The 18,450-nt window shown below is 49.2% G+C and overlaps 1 protein-coding gene across 8 annotated transcripts in view; it reads right to left on the bottom strand.

Annotated features, from left to right (window-relative positions):
• plxnb1b (plexin b1b) overlaps window positions 1–18,450 on the bottom strand; it is a 411,056-nt gene that overhangs the window by 55,023 nt on the left and 337,583 nt on the right. For all 8 annotated transcript variants that reach the window (XM_059944759.1, XM_059944752.1, XM_059944755.1 and 5 more), the window contains 4 exons: window positions 17,150–17,286; window positions 15,351–15,527; window positions 13,211–13,391; window positions 748–990 (listed from right to left, as the gene is read on the bottom strand). In XM_059944759.1, coding sequence (XP_059800742.1) covers window positions 748–990; window positions 13,211–13,391; window positions 15,351–15,527; window positions 17,150–17,286 — 738 coding nt within the window. The remainder of the gene's footprint in view (window positions 1–747; window positions 991–13,210; window positions 13,392–15,350; window positions 15,528–17,149; window positions 17,287–18,450) is intronic.

Raw genomic sequence — 18,450 nt, 5'->3', positions numbered from 1 at the left:
ATTTGGGAGCTGAGGTTTGTTTGGTGAGATGGGCAAATGAATCTGAAGGGAAAAAGATAGGTCTTCCGAGAGCAATTAAATCTGAGGAAATAATGTCAGACCATATATGAGAGATGACGAGGAACACTGTCAAATCATGATGGGGGAAGGTGTGGGGAGAAAATAAATTACAGGCAAGAAAATGCCAAGACACTTCAAAGTGGGGGTTTAATCATTGATGTGGGATTGTAATCAATTAATAGATGTCAAAAGTTTCCAACTGTGTAGTGAATTGGGGAAATAATATCATACTGAAAAATTCCTTCTAGAACTCCAGTCTAATTTACTATTACACCCAGCAAAGTGGAAAACATTGTTTTAGGAATATGACAGTTTGTTAAGAGTTATAATGATCACCTGAGGGAGTGTATAATTAAACTAAAACTGCAGATGTAGTCTTTGAAGCATATATCAAACACAGCAGTTCTTCAAAAAGGTACAAGTATAGACTACATGAAATACTGTTGCTGAGATAAAAACCATCTGTAATATCAAAGAATGCATCATATTAAACAAAAAATTTTGCAGATGCTGGAAATCTTGACTAACACATGTAAAATGCTGGATGAATTCAGCAAGTCAGGCTGCATCTACAGAAAGGAATAAAGAGAGAACATTTTAGGCTGAGACCCTTCATTAGGACTGGAAAGGAAGATGGGGAAGGGAGGGGAGAAGAGAAAGCCATACAAGCTTTATAAGTCATCGTACCTCTACAGAAAGGACACTGCCAGGCTTGTGTCTGTAGGGTTTCAAAGGGTCGTCTGTGTTGAGTGGTTTCAGAATGGGGTCAGGCTTGTACGTGAACTTGGTTGGACTGATTTCATTGAAGTTGAAGCACAGACCATCCATGATGAAGTGTACAGTGATCACCGCACCGTTGATGGGAGCCTCGATCGACGGCGTTTTGCAAGTCATGAAGGAGGACGAATTCACCTGACAGGACTCATAAAACTGCAAAGTCGGAGATGGGGAACAAACAGTGATGAGAAGAATGTCAACTATATCCAACCGTCAGTGTTATAGCAATTATCCTGTGCATTTCACCAGTGAGGGACTTCTCCGAGGTGAAGACAACAGTAAAGGATCAAATAGATTGCATTATTTTGGTTTCTGCAAGATCGCACAACCAATGATGTCACTTCAAGGGCTCTTTATCTTCTTATTTCGTGATCTTGCTATTTATTTACATTTGTACAGTTTGCTGTCTTCTGCACTCTGGTTGATCTTTCATTGATCCTGTTATACTTACTATTCTATAGGTTTGCTGAGTATGCCCGCAAGAAAATGAATCTTGGGGTGGTATATGGTGAATTTTGGGGTTTAATTTACTTTGAACTTTTAACTTCTCTGCTTGCTGACCTAATCAGTTGTTTTGCTGGACTTCAAGCCTGTGAAATACACATTCTCTTGTTGAGGGAGCTCTACAATGTTTTCCATGGCCACGGTGGTTCTCATAACCCAGTGTAGTCAGCTGGCAGAACCCAAACTCTGGGTTTTCAAAATTCATCATTAACTTTTGTCATTCTTCAGTACAGGAGAACAGAATGATTGTTACTCCAGATCCAAAATAACATTAAGAATATAATAAACATAAAGGGCACCATAAAAAAAACACAATAATTATGAATATAAAATCAACCCTATAAAGCACACGGTGCTAGTAACTGTTATATACATTGTATACAGGTGTCCCCATTTTTCGAACATTTGCTTTACGACACCTCACTGTTATGAAAGACTGACATTAGTCACCTGTTTTCACCAACATAAGTTGTTTAAATGCTTTGAAAAAAGGCAGCGTGCAAGAACAGGCAGCGTGTGCCCCGAGCAGCCGAACTTCTCCCCCGGAACAACATTCTAGCCGCCATTGCTTAAACACGTGCCTCTGAGTATCTGTGCTTTATCTCAATTTATTTTGTGCATCCGTTAGCAAGATGAGTTCTAAGGTATCGGAAAAACCTAAAAGAGCGCGTAAGGGTGTTACTCTTAGCATAAAACTAGACATAATAAAGCGCTTCATTAAGTCGGAGGTGCAGCGGCTGCTCAGGGAGGGGATCATTGAGCCAAGCACGAGTCCTTGGAGGGCCCAGGTGGTTGTTGTTCGGACCAGGCAGTAAAATAGGATGGTCGTGGACTATAGCCAGACCATCAACAGGTTCACGCAGCTTGACGCGTACCCCCTACCCCGCATCGCGGATATGGTCAACCAGGTAGCTCAGTACAAGGTGTACTCGACCATAGATCTGAAATCCGCTTATCACCAGCTCCCCATCCGCCCAGAGGACCGTCCCTACATCACCTTCGAGGTGGGCGGCAGGCTCTATTACTTCCTGCGCGTCCCATTCGGTGTCACGAATGGTGTCTCTGTCTTCCAGAGGGAAATGGACCGGATAGTGGACCAGTACCAACTGCAGGCCACATTTCCCTATCTGGATAACATCACCATCTGTGGTCGCGACTGGCCGGATCACGACGCCAACCTCCGACGATTTCTCCAAGTGGCCGCAGCTCTGAACCTTACTTATAACAGGGACAAATGTGTGTTTGGAACCACCCGACTCGCTATCCTTGGGTATGTCGTGGAAAACGGGGTCATTGGCCCTGATCCCGACTGTATGCGCCCCCTGTTAGAACTCCCTCTTCCCACCACCCTCAAAGCCCTCAGACGGTGCCTGGGCTTCTTTACCTATTACGCCCAATGGGTCCGTCATTACGCAGACAAGGCCCGCCCCCTGGTCAAGTCTACCACTTTTCCCCTCTCTGCCGAGGCCCGCGTGGCCTTCAGCTGCATTAAAGGGGACATTGCCAAAGCAACGATGCATGTGGTGGATGAGACTATTCCCTTCCAAGTAGAGAGTGACACCTCCAACTTCACGCTGGCTGCTACCCTCAATCAGGCAGGCAGGCCAGTAGCATTCTTTTCTTGAACCCTTCAAGGCTCTGAAATTCGGCACTCCGTGGTGGAGAAAGAAGCCCAGGCCATAGTGGAGGCTGTTAGGCACTGGAGGCACTATCTCGCTGGCAAAAGGTTCACCTTGCTGACCGACCAGCGCTTGGTTGCGTTCATGTTCAGCAACCAACAGCGGGGCAAAATCAAAAATGATAAGATTTTGCGGTGGAGAATAGAACTCTCCACCTACAACTATGATATTCTGTACCGGCCTGGCAGACTCAATGAGCCCCCTGATGCCCTATCCTGGGGAACGTGTGCTAGCACACAGCTCAACCAGCTGTACGCCCTTCATGCATAACTTTGCCATCCAGGGGTCACCCGATTTTACCATTTTGTGAAAGCCTGGAACCTGCCGTACTCCCTGGAGGACATCAGGACGATGACCAGGGACTGCCAAATTTGCGCTGAGTACAAACCGCACTTCTACCGTCCTGACACGGCTCAACTTGTCAAGGCCACCCGCCCTTTTGAGCGACTGAGTGTTGACTTTAAGGGCCCCCTTCCCTCCACAGACCGCAATGTCTATTTTCTCAATGTTATCGACGAGTACTCGCGGTTCCCCTTTGCCATTCCCTGCCCCGACACCACTACCACGTCCGTCATAAAAGCCCTACGCCAGCTCTTCACTCTGTTTGGGTATCCCTGCTATATCCACAGTGATAGAGGGTCCTCCTTTACGAGTGAGGAGCTAGCTAGGGGCATTGCTACTAGTCAGACCACGAGTTATAATCCCCGGGGAAATGGACAGGTGGAGAGGGAGAATGCCACAGTGTGGAAGGCCACACTTTTAGCCCTTAAGTCAAAAGGGTTGCCGGTCTCTCGATGGCAGGAGGTCCTCCCTGAGGCACTCCACTCTATCCGCTCTCTGTTATGTACGTCCACCAATGCCACCCCTCACGAACGCCTATTCTCTTTTCCCAGGAAGTCTCACTGGGACCACTCTGCCAGTTTGGCTGACGTCCCCAGGGCCAGTGCTGCTCCGGAAACATGTGAGGAGTAATAAATACTCCCCGCTGGTCGAGAGGGTTCACCTTCTACATGAGAACCCCCAGTATGCCTACGTGGTCTTAGCTGTTGGGCGGGAGGACACGGTCTCTGTCCGCGACCTGGCGCCCGCAGGTGCAGCAGACCACTACCCCGTACACTCTCCGGTAACTATGAACCCTGTACCCGAGGTGACACCGCGCACACCAAACCCTACACAGACTCCTCACGACACTCCCATACCGGGCGTTTCATACGCATATATACCAGGCGCCTCGCACATGCATGAGGGATCACTGGCGCCTAGTGGACTGGAACCAGCACAACCTCCGTCTCCTGTGCAATCACTAATGTCGCCGGCATCTGTGCAATCACAGCCGGTGCTACGAAGATCGCAGCGACAGATTCGACCACCTGATAGACTTAACCTGTAAGAAACTTCGCCACATGGGGACTCTTTTAAAACAAAGAGGGGGTGAATGTGGTGAACTACATATACCTGTCTGGACACGCCCCCTGCTGACTGCTCCTGTGGCTCCTCCCACAGACCACGGTATAAAGGCGATCAAGGGCTGAGCCCGGCCCTCAGTCTCCAGGATGTAGTCACTCACTGCTTGTTCCTTCTTCCGGTCAATAAAAGCCGAAATCTAAGGGTGTTACTCTTAGCATAAAACTAGACATAATAAAGCGCTTCAATTATGGTGAATGAAGTACGGACAAAGTGAGTTTGGCTTGTGGAAGTTGATGAAGATGATGTTGAAGACGTTTTGGCATCCTATGAGCAAAAACTGATAGACAAAAAGCTGATGTAATTGCAAGAGGAAAGGATAACAATTGAAATCGAACACAGTAGCGAACGGACTGAAAGTGATGTCATCCAGGAACTGAATGTGAAGCAACTGCGTGAGATTTTTGCTACATTTGACAATGCTGCAATGATTGCAGAAAAGTACAACTTTAATTTTGAAAGGGTGCGTAGGTTTAGGGCATATTTGCAGGATGTTTACAAAGAACTGTATGATAGAAAAATGCGCGAGGCAGACATAGAAGAAGATGACCTGCCTGCCCTGATAGAAACAGACGACAATGAGATGACACCCCGGTCTCCCACCACCCCAGCCTCCAACAACTCAGCCTAACACACCATCATCAGTGTGTTCACTGTCTTCCGGTAAGTGAAACTACACTGTACATACATTATTTCTACTTTATATAGGCTGTGTATTTTTATGTGTAATTTGGTATGATTTGGCAGCTTCATAGCTGAAAGGTTACTGGAGAGAGTGCTTCTGCTGAGAGCGCTTGTGCTGAGTGTTTCTGCCGAGAACACTTCGCTTACGTGAGATTTTTGCTATGCTAGACAGTGCTGCAATGATTGCAAAAAAGTATTCCTACTTTATATAGGCTGTGTATTTATCATATCATTCCACTTTTACTATATGTTACTGTTATTTTAGGTTTTGTGTGTCATTTGGCATGATTTGGTAGGTTATTTTTTGGGTCTGAGAACGCTCACAAATTTTTCCCATATCAATAAATGGTAATTGCTTCTTCACTTTACGACATTCCGGCTTACAAACCATTTCATAGGAACGCTCTACCTTCAGATAGTGGGGGAAACCTGTACTAGTAATTGTTATATACATTGTATGTACATAAGGTAGGTGATGTGTATGTAGTGGTGGTGGGGGGCTTTGTGGGAAGAGCTAAAGGGTGAAGGTATTGATCTGCCTGATGGCTTGGGGCAATTCACTGTTTTCCGGTCAGGTGGTTATTTTCCCTGATGGGACTAAGACAAAGAATCCACGTGCAGGGTGGGTGGAATCCTTCATGATATTTCTGTCTTTATCCGGCACCTTTGCTGGCAGGTATGTTGGTGCTGGTGATGTATTGGGTGGTTTGAACCTCCTGCCCGATGCAGTCCAGTTTCTGTAGTACAGTGGCACTTTTGGAGCTTAAGCAACAAGTGGCGTACTTGGCGTCCGAACACACTCTGATGGCACGCTTCAGGAGGGTGGACAGACATCGGTGCAATCAGGCAACTTCCAGATGTACAAAGAGGGAGCATGTGATGCAGGACACAGTCCAAAGCTTTTCCCCTTGCTGGTGAAGAAGGCCTGGTGCCCTTTTTGGGGCCGGCCTCTCTGCCGGCATGCACCGTTTTATGAGCCGGTTTGAGTGCGCTGGGAAGTGGGTTGCCACATAACCCCCCCCCCCCAGAGCTGGCGATACACCCCCCAATGTCCACAGTCTGAGTCGGTCTCTGTTTGGGAGGTCTGCCTCTGCGCCGCGGTGCCGGAGCCCTGACCAGCTGCGCCAAGTCCACATGGGCCGGTTTGAGTCGGTCCACCGTGAAAACCTCCTCTTTCCCCCCAGTGTCCAGTACAAACGTGGACCCGTTGTTCCTGATCACCTTAAATGGCCCCTCGTAGGGCCACTGTAGCGGTCCCGATGTCCGCCCCGGCGTACAAAAACAAACTTACATTCTGCAGGTCTTTGGATACGCAGGTCGGGCTCTGTCCATGATGTGAAGTGGGTATGGGGGCCAGGTTACTGAGCCTCTCACGTAGTCTGTCCAGGAATGCTGCGGCTTCTTCCTCCTGCCTGCCCCCTTGGGGCCAGTATGAACTCTCCTGGGACGACCAGGGGCCAACTCGGCCAACAAGGTGTGTAGATCCTCTTTGGGCGCCGTGCGGATTCCGAGCAGGACCCAGGGAAGCTCGTCCGCCCAGTTAGGCCCTTTCAGGCGGGCCATGAGAGCCGACTTAAAGTGACGGTGGCAACGCTCCACTAGCCTGTTCGACTGTGGGTTGTAGGCAGTTGTGTGGTGCAGCTGTGTTCCCAAAAGGCTGGCCATAGCTGACCACAGACTGGAGGTGAACTGGGCGCTTCTGTCGGAGGTAATGTGGGCCGGTACACCAAAGCAGGACACCCAGGTTGCAATCAGTGCTCGGGCGCAGGATTCGGAGGTGGTGTCGGTGAGCGGGACCGCCTCTGGCCACCTCGTGAACCGGTCTACCATAGTTAGGAGGTACCGCGCTCCACATGACACTGGCAGGGGGCCCACGATATCCACATGAATGTGGTCGAAATGCCGGTGGGTGGGGTGGAACTGCTGCGGCAGGGCTTTGGTGTGCCGCTGCACCTTGGCTGTTTGGCACTGCATGCACGTTTTGGCCCATTCACTGACCTGCTTGCAGAGTCCGTGCCAAACGAACCTGTTGGCCACCATCTGGATGGTTGTCCTGATGGAGGGGTGCGCTAAGTTGTGAATGGAGTTGAAAACGCGCCGCCGCCTGTTTGCCGGGACGCAGGGCGGGGTTGGCCGGTAGTGACGTCACAGAGTAGGGTCCTCTCACCTGGGCCTACGGGGAAGTCTTGGAGCTGCAAACCAGAGACCGCGGTTCTGTAACTAGGGATCTCATCGTCTGCCTGCTGCGCCTCTGCCAGCGCTGCATAGTCCACCCCCTGGGACAGGGCCTGGATGGTAGGTCTGGATAGAGCGTCCGCCATAATGTTGTCCTTTCCCGAGACATGTTGGATGTCTGTCACGTACTCGGAGATGTAGGACAGATGTCGCTGCTGGCGGGATGACCAGGGATCGGACGCCTTCATGAATGCAAAGATAAGCGGTTTGTGGTCCATGAACGTGGTGAAGGGCCTACCTTCTAAGAAGTACCTGAAATGCCGGATTGCCAGGTATAGTGCCAACAGCTCCCGGTCGAAAGCACTGTACTTGAGCTCGGGTGGTTGCAGGTGTTTGCTGAAAAACGCCAGGGGTTGCCAGCGACCCGCGATGAGTTGTTCCAGCACCCCACCGACTGCCGTGTTAGATGTGTCCACTGTGAGGGCAGTAGGGACGTCCATTCTGGGGTGCACTAGCATCACGGTGTTTGCCAAGGCTTCTTTGGTTTTAATGAAAGCGGCGGCGGACTCCTCGTCCCAGGTAATGTCCTTGCCCTTACCCGACATCAGGGTGAATAGGGTGAGTAGGATTCGGGCAGCTGAGGGGAGGAAGCGGTGGTAGAAATTCACCATACCCACGAATTCCTGAAGGCCTTTGATAATTGTGTTGGGTCGGGGGAAATGGTGGACCGTGTCTACCTTGGCGGGCAGAGGGGTTGCCCCATCTTTAGTAATCCTGTGGCCCAGGAAGTCGATGGTGTCGAGTCCGAACTGGCATTTGGCCGGGTTGATCGTTAGGCCGTATTCACTCAGTCAGGCATAGAGTTGGTGGAGGTGGGACAAATGCTCCTGACAACTACTGCTGGCTATGAGGATGTCATCCAAATAGATGACTGCAAAGTCCAGGTCACGTTCCACCGCGTCCATGAGCCGCTGGAACGTCTGTGCGGCATTCTTTAGGCCGAACGGCATTCAGAGGAACTCGAAAAGGCCGAATGGAGTGATGAGTGCTGTTTTGGGGATGTCGTCCGGATGCATCGGGATTTGATGGTATCCCCAGACGAGGTCTACCTTGGAAAAGATCCAGCGCCGTGCAGGTTTGCTGCAAAGTCCTGAATGTGCGGCACAGGGTAGCGGTCCGGTGTTGTAGCTCAGTTCAGTCCGTGGTAGTCGCCGCATGGTCTCCAGCCCCCTGTTGCTTTGGGCACCATGTGCAGGTGGGAGGCCCATGGGCTGTCGGACCGCCGTATGATCCCCAATTCCTCCATCCTCTTGAACTCCTCCTTCGCCAGCCGGAGCTTGTGTGGGGGAAGCCTTTGAGCACGGGCGTGGAGGGGTGGTCCCTGTGTCGGGAAGTGATGTTGTACCCCGTGTCTGGGCAAGGCTGCCGTGAATTGCAGCACCAGAACCGATGAGAAATCCGCCAGGACCCTGGTGAAGTCGTTGCCGGACAGCGTGATGGAGCCGAGGTGAGGGGCTGGCAACTGGTCTGCACCCAGGGAGAACGTCTGAAAGGTCTCGGCGTGGACCAGTCTCTTCCTGGGCAGGTCGACCAGTAGGCTGTGAGCCCGCAAAAAATACGCTCCCAGGAGCGGTTGGGCTACGGCGGCCAGTGTGAAGTCCCACGTGAACCGGCTGGAGCTGAACTGTAGCTGCACCGTACGGGTGCCGTAGGTCCTTACTGTGCTGCAGTTCGTGGCCCTCGGTGGGAGCCGGTTCTCTGTTGTGGGTGTCGTAACTCGTCGGAGGTAAGATGCTGATCTCGGCTCCGGTGTCAACCAAAAAGCGGCGTCCCAACTGCATGTCCCAGACATACAGGAGGCTATCCCGATGGCCAGCTGCCATAGCCATCAGCAGCGGCTGGCCCTGGTGTTTCCCGGGAACTTGCAGGGCGGGCTACAGCAGTGGTAGAAGCACTATTGTTCGTTGGTCTCCTCACTCCTGCCTCTGAAGTTAGTGGGCTCTGCTGCCGGGCCTGGTCTGGTCTGCTGTTGGGCGTGTGGCTTGGTGATCTGTGTGACGGACGCCCCACTCTCCTTCTTGGCTTTCCACAGCACATCTGCCCGGGCCGCCACCTTGCGGAGGTCACTGAAATCCGCGTCGGACAGCAGCAGGCGTATGTCCTCGGGCAGCTGCTCCAGGAATGCCTGCTCAAACATGACGCAGGGCTTGTGACCTCCAGCCAGGGCCAGCATCTCGTTCATCAATGCCGACGGCGGCCTGTCTCCCAAACCATCCAGGTGCAGTAAACGGGCAGCTCGCTCGCGCCGTGAGAGTCCGAAAGTCCTTATGAGCAGGGCTTTGAATTCTGTGTACTTGCTGTCCTCCGGGGGCGACTGTATGAACTCCTCAACCTGGGCGGCTGTCTCCTGGTCGAGGGAGCTCACCACATAGTAGTAACGTGTGGAATCCGAGGTTATCTGCCGAATGTGGAATTGGGCTTCTGCTTGCTGGAACCATAGGTGAGGTCGTGGCGTCCAGAAGCTTGGCAGTTTTAACGAAACTGCATGAACAGATGTGGCGTCGTTTATCTTCGGTCCAAATATCATTTGGGCCGTCTGGGGTCACCAATTGTAGCGGTGTGCTACACACAGCGCTGGAATAACGACACGCAGATGGTGAGTTGCAGTTGCGTTAAAGATTTATTCAAACTTCGCGGCCTCACTTTTAAGCCTTCCCGTTTCCGCCCTCCCCGGGCGGGAATGCTGCATATTCACAGTCCCTTCCCGCGCGCGGGCTTTTCCCCTTACTGGTGAAGAAGGCCTGCCGCCCTTTTTGGGGCTGGTGTCTCTGCCGGCGTGCACCGTTTTGTGAGCCGGTTCGAGTGCGCTGGAAAGTGGGTCGCCACAGTGTCTTAAAATTATGGGGTACACAAGAAGAGTAATGGGAAAGGAGCTATCTCCTTGAGTAAAGTACATCTGCTGGCTTTTAAATATTTTTGGACAGAAGAGATAACAAATCATCCGAAGGAAGTTAGGCATCTGGAATTCATGGTCTGAAAGGAGATAGAGGCAGAAATTCTCACCATATTCAAACAGCACTTGAATGTAAACAGGAAGAGCCAATGCCTTTCAGGCACGGACCACGTGCGGGAATGTGAGAATTGGCTAGACAGCTCTTTATCAACTGGCATGAACAAATATGGGTAAATGGTGCCCACCCGTGTTGTAATGATTCCTATTTACTCCAAAGCTCTGACTCAACGACGTGTCTCATTACTCTAGAAGCCGAAGAGGCAGGTCCAGCTCGTCCACGCTCTCCCTGTAGAACAACATTCAGCAAATCATGGTGGCCCAGTGCATTAGCCGTGGCTTATTCAACGCTGTTGCCCTCCCTCACCACCCAGGACATACCCCTTTCATTACTACCATCAGGGAGGAGGTACAGAAGCCTGAAAACATACACTGTACTTCTGTTGCAGAGCAATGAATTTCACACCATATGCAGTGATAATAAACCTGATTTTGCTTTCATCTTTGACTCACAAGGCTAAGGGGTCAAATCTCACTCCAGTGATACTGTTAGAGGCAATGGCATTTGAAGGAACCAGACCGCTCTGTAAGCAGAGCCAGGCATTGGAATTCTGGCATCTTGCTGTGCATTAACATTTTCTGCTACAGTAGTGTAGCTATTACAGTTCAGAGAGTCAGAGGTTGGAGTTCAATTCCAGTGACCTCCGTAAACAAGGGTTAAATGGTGGGTTGCTGGCAGCATGGCTCGAAAGGCTGGAGGGGCCTGTTCCACACTAAATCTCTCAGTAAAATAAATACAGTAAATAAAGATGCTTTGTCTTCATTTACAACTCTGCTGCCACTGAGTCAAACAGCTGACAGAAAAACCCACATAGAAATTAAACCAGATAAGGTCAAACTGTGCCAGGATTAAGCCTCCCATTTTGATCTTCAGCCGATGACTTACAGCTGATAAAATTACCTCAGAGCTTCCTGCTGTCTAAATCAGTATTTTTTAATCAGCATCAAAGTCTGCAGCTGGCTAATTCAGTCCTTATTCAATATATAATTCTACTAATTATATATTGAACATGAATTGTGAAATTTCCACACATCATACATATCAAATTCAATTCATGTCCACATTCCCATTCAGACATGTTAGTCCATGGCCTCCTCTTCTACCATAATGAGGCTACAGTCAGGTTAACGGAGCCTGCCTTCCCTCTTCTTCATTTCCCAACTCTATCCACTTAACTCTTCTCCTCATCTGCCTGTCACCACTCCCAATGCCCCTTCTCTTTCCTTTTCTCCCATGGTTCACTCTCCACTCCTATTAGATTCCTTCTTCTCCAGTGCTTTTACCTTCTCCACCTATCATCCCCCAGCTTACCTCATCCCCTCCCCACCCACCTGGCTTCACCCATCATCTTCTAGCTTGTCCTACTCACTCTCTTCCTACCTTCTTATTCTGGCTTCTTCCCCCATCCTTTTCAGTCCTGCGGTAGGATCTCGGTCTGAAACATTGACTGTTTATTCATTTCCAGTGGTGCTGAGTCCCCCCAGCATTCTGAGAGACGTTGATGCATCTCAAATTGCTGATTCTCTTCAACAAATCTGAGAGAATCAGAAATTTCATATATTTGTGTGTGTGCGCATGTAAGTTTCACAACAGAAATGAGCAGAAAACCTCTTCTGTTTTCATCTCTTTTGATGCTGCAACTACATCCCACCAAGCCTGAGCTACCGCTATGACTGAACTCTTCCTTCATTGTAGGCACCATTTTGTCACCAGCAGAAAGTGAACTGCAATTCCGTCACTGACACTTCCAAACCCATCTGCAAAAGGAAGGGAGTTGAGAATGGGGCTAGTAAACCCATCCCATAAAAACCCAGAGGTGCATAAACGGCAACAGAAGCTCCAGACAGAACCTCATTGCTGGGAGACAACAGGTATTCATCCAGCAGTGGAAGTGGAGGCCCCAGGGCCGATCCACCTTTGGCTCAGGACAGAGGACCACGGAGATTTGCCCCAGAATGTAGGTGTGATGAGCTGTAGATGTGGAAAACAAAGTAAGCTTTAGTCATAAACAATGAGAGTACAGTGCAGCTGGATCGGAAGATTTGTTTCTGCAACTTCCACTGCTGAATGTGTTTTTTTTAACCATTCTTGCCTCACCCACAATGTCCCCCGCACCCTACCCCACCAACTGCACACAATCCACCCATGGGGCCCACCCACCTCATCCTCAGGCACCCACCAGCCCTAACTTGTACCACACCCCTTGCCTGTGGAGCTCCCTCCCCCTCCTCTGCCTCACCCACCCAGTGTCCCCACCAACAATTGTACCTGCCTCACCTACCCCTCGTGTCCTTATCTGCCCCACCCATCCCATGTTCCTACTTGCCCACCCCCCCCTCGTCCCTACCAGCAATTGTAATTACCCCATCCACTTCCTTGTCCCTACTTATTCCCCCTACCCCCTTGTCCCTACCTGCTTCACCCACCCCCTTGTCCCTACCTTCCCCATTCCCCTGACCCCTACCAGCAATTGTACCTGTCTCATCTACCACCAACTGTATCCAGCTCCCTCACAGGGCTATGCCCATCACACAGTACCCCACATGTTGACTGTACCTATCACTGTGCTGTCCTGCTGACCTTGCCCTAAGGTGTCCTGTAGACCAGTGGTCCCCAACCACTGGGCCACAGCCCAGTTGGGGACCACCGCTATAAACAATCTGCCTTGCAATTGACAGTGATCACCTTACTCCACAGTGTATGGCTGGCTCAATCCAGTCACCTCAGCTGAGTTGCTTGTAAACCTTTCCCTTTACTTCACCATCTTATCCAGTTAATGGAACCAGATCGTCTCACCTCGTGAAAACTCGTCCCATTGGAATTGCCGTCCTTTGTCATTCCGCATTTCCTCCGCCAAGGCCTGCTTTGTAACTTGGTTGATCTCTGTCGCCTATTCTTTGGGAGTAACCGTACCATCATCTGGGGTGTCTGCACTGCATCCAGGTTCTGACCTTGGACACTGATCACTCGTCCACCACTGAAACAGGTCACAAGACCAGTCAACAATCTTCATCAGGGAATGCCTCTCAAAGCTTTTCTGGAATTCGTTCATTTTTGCTCATGTACCAAGACACAGCGAAAAGCTTAACGTATATTGTTCATACTGATCAGATCATTGAGGTAGAGCAAGATAGAACAATGACAGAATCAGAATGAAGTGTAACATGTACCAAGAAAGTACAATGCAGGTGGACAGTAAAGTGCAAGATTGTATTGAGGTGGATTGTGAAGTCAAGAGTCCATCTTATTCGTACTAGGGAACGATTAAAGCCTTCTACAGCAGGGTATCAAAAGTGACCCATTTGAGGTTGCAAAGACTCACTAGCACCTGAAGAGATGCATGGGGGAATCAATTTCTGTATCTTATCCAAAGTTTGCCAACCAAAGAATAGATAGCCCATTTCTGGCATCGTACATGTGTGCTGTGAGTAGATTGGTCACCATTTTTCTCACCCAATGCCACATTTCTGACATTTTTCATTGTCAGTAGTATAGGAGGTAGAAAAAGAGGATGTGAAAGGTGCTATATAAATACAAGCCGCTCAATAGGTGGAGCCTACATTGAGATTTTTTGGCCCGTTCATCACAACCTCAATTATCATTCCAGTGGAAGAATAAGCTGGACCAGAACAACTTACCATCAATCTAGTCATGCCTCGCGGTATATTTTTTCTCTTTGTAAATGTATGTTTTTTCTGAAATCATAACCATATCTGCCATTTGTGCTGTGTGCAGCATGCTGTGTGGTGTTGGTAATGCGTTGGCACCTTGGCCCCAGAGGAAAGCTGTTTCATTTGGCTGTATTCATGTATGATTGAATGATAATTAAACAAACATGAACTTGATGTGTCCTCATACATGGAGAAAGAACTCTATTTCTGAGATTACACACTTCTTCCTTTCTAAAACCTCAGACAACCATGAATTCCCATCATATAGATGATTTTCAACAAGAGCATGGGTAACAAAGCACCAGAAAAGGGCACACAGAGAGCACAAGAGCGGGCAGTGACCCTCAGCTCTTTTATCCCAAGAGTAGGCAGTGACCCTCAACTCTGTGAGCCCGAGAATGGACCAGGCCTCAGCTCCATGGGCTTGATAGTTAACGTTAATCATTGAGTTTGTAATTTTTCATCTGGTTTCCTCCATGCATCTGAGTAACTCATAGATAATTACCCCATCTATGCCCTACATCCACAGCTGTGCAACACCTGCTGAAATGCAACTTCTAAGTCATGCATTGCAAAGATCTGTGGGAAATGAGGAGATCTCAACCTGGTGTCATCTATTGGCTCACTTTCATCACAGACCTTCATCATCTGAGACTTGAAACCCCCACCTGAGCCAGCAACCAAACTACCAATCACCTAGCTCACACTCCACCCCAGCCCTCCAGCTCACCAGCCTCCACCCTGATCACAGCTGCAGGACCCAAAGACATGTCAAGCTCACCAACACCAATCCCCAGCCTCCCTTTCACCTCCAGTTGGGTCTACCCTCTATGATCCACAGCCCTCACCATCCAACCTGCCTGCTGCTTAGGGCTTAACCATCTCCTCTGTGTGTTCTGCACTGGTCTGGCAAGACAGGGCCCCATGTCTTCACAAAGTGGGCACGCATCCCAAATGATGTTTGGAGGAGCAAGTATCACCTCCACAGGTGGCAAAAAAATTGTGAAGACTGGTGACTGTGCAAAATAGTTTGTTTTACTGTTCTTTCATATTGCAAATCCTTAAAACTCATGTTCTCAGTTCTTTTTTTATTATTTACACAGTTTTCTACATTGGTTGTTTATGCATAATTTTTCATCAAATTCTATGGCATTTCTTTATATTTTCTTATAAATGCCAGCAAGAAAATTAATCTCAAAGTATTTTATGTACCATTAACACAATTGGATAATAAGTTTAATTTGAACTTGTACAGATCAGCTCACCCCAGGAAGCTCTTGTCCGGTCGCACAACGGTGATGTTGGGATCCTCAGTGTAGCTGTAGAAGACATGATTCGGTTGTTTGCGAACATCACCATACATAGCCGTGATGGGCAGCTCTCCGGTCTGGTTGTAGGGGGTTGTGCAACATTGGATGTGGTCATCCTTTACCTCACCAGAGCTGTCAGGGGACAAGTTCAATAAACAGTTTTAACCAAGAAAGTCCACGTTTACAGATCCTCAAGAAAATCAGTATGAGTTAACACCATTCTTACTCATCAGATTCCAGCACTGGGAACATTTAAGTTCATGTCTATCACCTTCCTATATCTGTCTGCTCATTCATCCTTCCCTGCCCGCCCACCCCCGTGCATCTCTTTGTTATCTGTCTCCACCTATCATTCACCCGTCTCTATCTCCCAACAATGCTCTTTCTTCTCCCCTATTAGTTCAATCGTCCCACCACTCTTCACCTTCACCCCTTCAGGCTCCTGTTTCACCAGTCCCCACCTCTCCATCTCCCCTCTCCACTATCAACCCCAATGCAAGATCTGACCCCAAACATCAACAGTTACTTTCCTTCCACCAATGCTGCTCAACCCACTGGGTTCCTCCAACAGATAGTTTATTGCTCCAAATTTCAGCACCTGCATTCCTTTTCAATTTACTGTTACGTGATCATCAAAATTTTTCCTTACAGCCTGCAAGTCGCTGGCCAGTGTGTGAGGATGTACTGGGGCAGCCCCCAAAACAGGCAGACCAAGAATATCCTGAGTGCATCAGGAGATATCAATAAGGATATTTAACTAGCCTCAGAAACCATGGGTTGGTGATCAGGAAACCAGTGAGTCCCTCAAGGGGATCTCTGCTGGATGGCCTGAGATGGGACACCGGTTGCAAATAACGTCTGATTCACCGATGTTGCTTTGAGGTCCAGTAGCAGGTCTGCAGCCAGAGCTTAAACTCAAAAGGTCACTTTGATGAAGTAGGTTGGTAATATTATTCTTTGGAAAGGTCAGGCTAAGTCAGGCTTTCTAAGGTAGGGACATGTTCAGCACAGCTTTGTGGGCCAAAGGGCCTGTATTGTGCTGCAGGTTTTCTGTGTTTCTAAGTCAAGTTGAATCAATTGTCCTTTGCACAAGTACATGTCTGCATGGGTGTTGCAGCAGCATTACAGACACATAGCACTGGAGCCATAACATTCAGAAGAAAAAAAACATGAATTAAATTATATACAAATTGTACAAGAAAGAACACAACTAGAACCAGATTACAGTGCAAAGTGTTACTCTACCAAGGTGGTGATTAGGGTTGTGCAGGCTGGTTCAAGAACTGAATGGTTGAAGGGAAGTCACTGTTCTTGAACCTTGTGGTGTGGGACTTCAGGTTTCTGTACCTCCTGCCTAACAGAACTGTGTGAAGATGGCACGGCCTTGATGGTGGGGCTTTGTGATGATGGATGTTGCCTTCTTGAGTCAGTGATAAGGGCTGCAACACAAGGTTCAAGACTGAATGGTTGAAGAGAAGTAACTGTTCTTGAACTTGGTGTGGAACTTCAGGCTTCTGCACCTCCTGACCAATGGTTTGAGAAGATGGCATCGCCTGGATAATGGGGTCTTTGACAATAAATTAAGGTGCCGTCTCATGTAGATACTTTCAATGGTGGGCAAGTTGTCTAGGAAGATGCTATGCTGGCAAAAATCTTTCCTCCTCTTGTACTGTTACACAGCACATTTGGTCAACATGTCACTGTATTTGTTCTGAAAGGGCTCACTGCTTTCCTACAGCAATGTATATACTTACATGATACAGGGCAGGTCACCCACAAACACTTTGATATCACTTGTTCTACCAGTCAGCAACCTGACACCACTGAGGACAAGAGATGTTCCTCCAGCTTTGGGACCACGAGAGGGAGAGATGGAATCCAGTACTGGGTTCTGGAGGAGGAGCAAATCGACAAAGGCTGCTTAATGACATGAAAAACAGATCCTAACTGGAGTTTAACCATACAGGCAGTAACTAAACATTCCACAATTAAAAACTCAAGTCGCCCAGTAATTTATTAATTTAGAGCTACAGTGTGGCACAGGCCCTTCTGGCCAAATGAGCCACAGCGCCCAGCAACCCACCAGTTTAACCCCAGCCCTATCACAGGGCAGGTTACAATGACTAATCAGCCACAGCCAGCGGGCAGCAGAGTGACAGGGCTTTGGCTCAATGGCTTAGGTGGTAATGGGACGAGGCGAGGTAGGTTTAACTGTGTTAATTGTGGAAAGGAAGTAGTATGTGTGTGAGGCCAGTTTTCTGTGCTCGGTGTCAGATGTGGGGGGTCCTGGAGTCTCCCAGCCTCCCAGATGGCCATATCTGCACCTGGTGTGTTGAGCTGCAGCTCCTGAGGGACCGAGTTAGGGAACTGGAGATGCAGCTCGATGACCTTCGCCTGGTCAGGGAGAGCGAGGAGGTGACAGAGAGGAGTTACAGACAGGTGGTCACACCGGGGCCATGGGAGACAGACAAGTGGGTAACAGTCAGGAGAGGGAAGGGAAAGTGTCAGGTACTGGAGAGTACCCCAGTGGCTGTACCCCTTGACAATAAGTACTCCTGTTTGAGTACTGTTGGGGGGGACAGCCTACATGGGGGGAGCGACAGTGGCCGTGCCTCTGGCCAGAAGGGTAGGGGAGGGAAGAGAATGGCAGCAGTGATACGGGACTCATTAGGGGGTCAGATAGACGATTCTGTGGACACATGAAAGAAACTCGGATGGTAGTTTGCCTCCCAGGTGCCAGGGTCCGGGATGTTTCCGGTTGCATCCAAGATATGCTGTGGTGAGAGGGAGAACAGCCAGAGGTCGTGGTACGTAATGGTACCAATGACATGGGTAGGAAAAAAGACTACAGGGAGTTAGGAAGGAAGTTAAGAAGCAGGATCTCTAAGGTAGTAATCTGGGGATTACTGCCTGTGCCACACGACAGTGAGAATAGGAATAGGATGAGGTGGAGGATAAATGCATGGCTGAGGGATTGGAACGGGGGCAGGGATTCAGATTTCTGGATCATTGGGACCTCTTTTGGGGCAGGTGTGACCTGTACGAAAAGAACAGG

Source organism: Hypanus sabinus, chromosome 19 (assembly GCF_030144855.1).
Source record: "Hypanus sabinus isolate sHypSab1 chromosome 19, sHypSab1.hap1, whole genome shotgun sequence".
In the NCBI taxonomy this organism is placed as follows: domain Eukaryota; kingdom Metazoa; phylum Chordata; class Chondrichthyes; order Myliobatiformes; family Dasyatidae; genus Hypanus; species Hypanus sabinus.
This window is presented reverse-complemented; position numbering and strand designations above follow the sequence as displayed.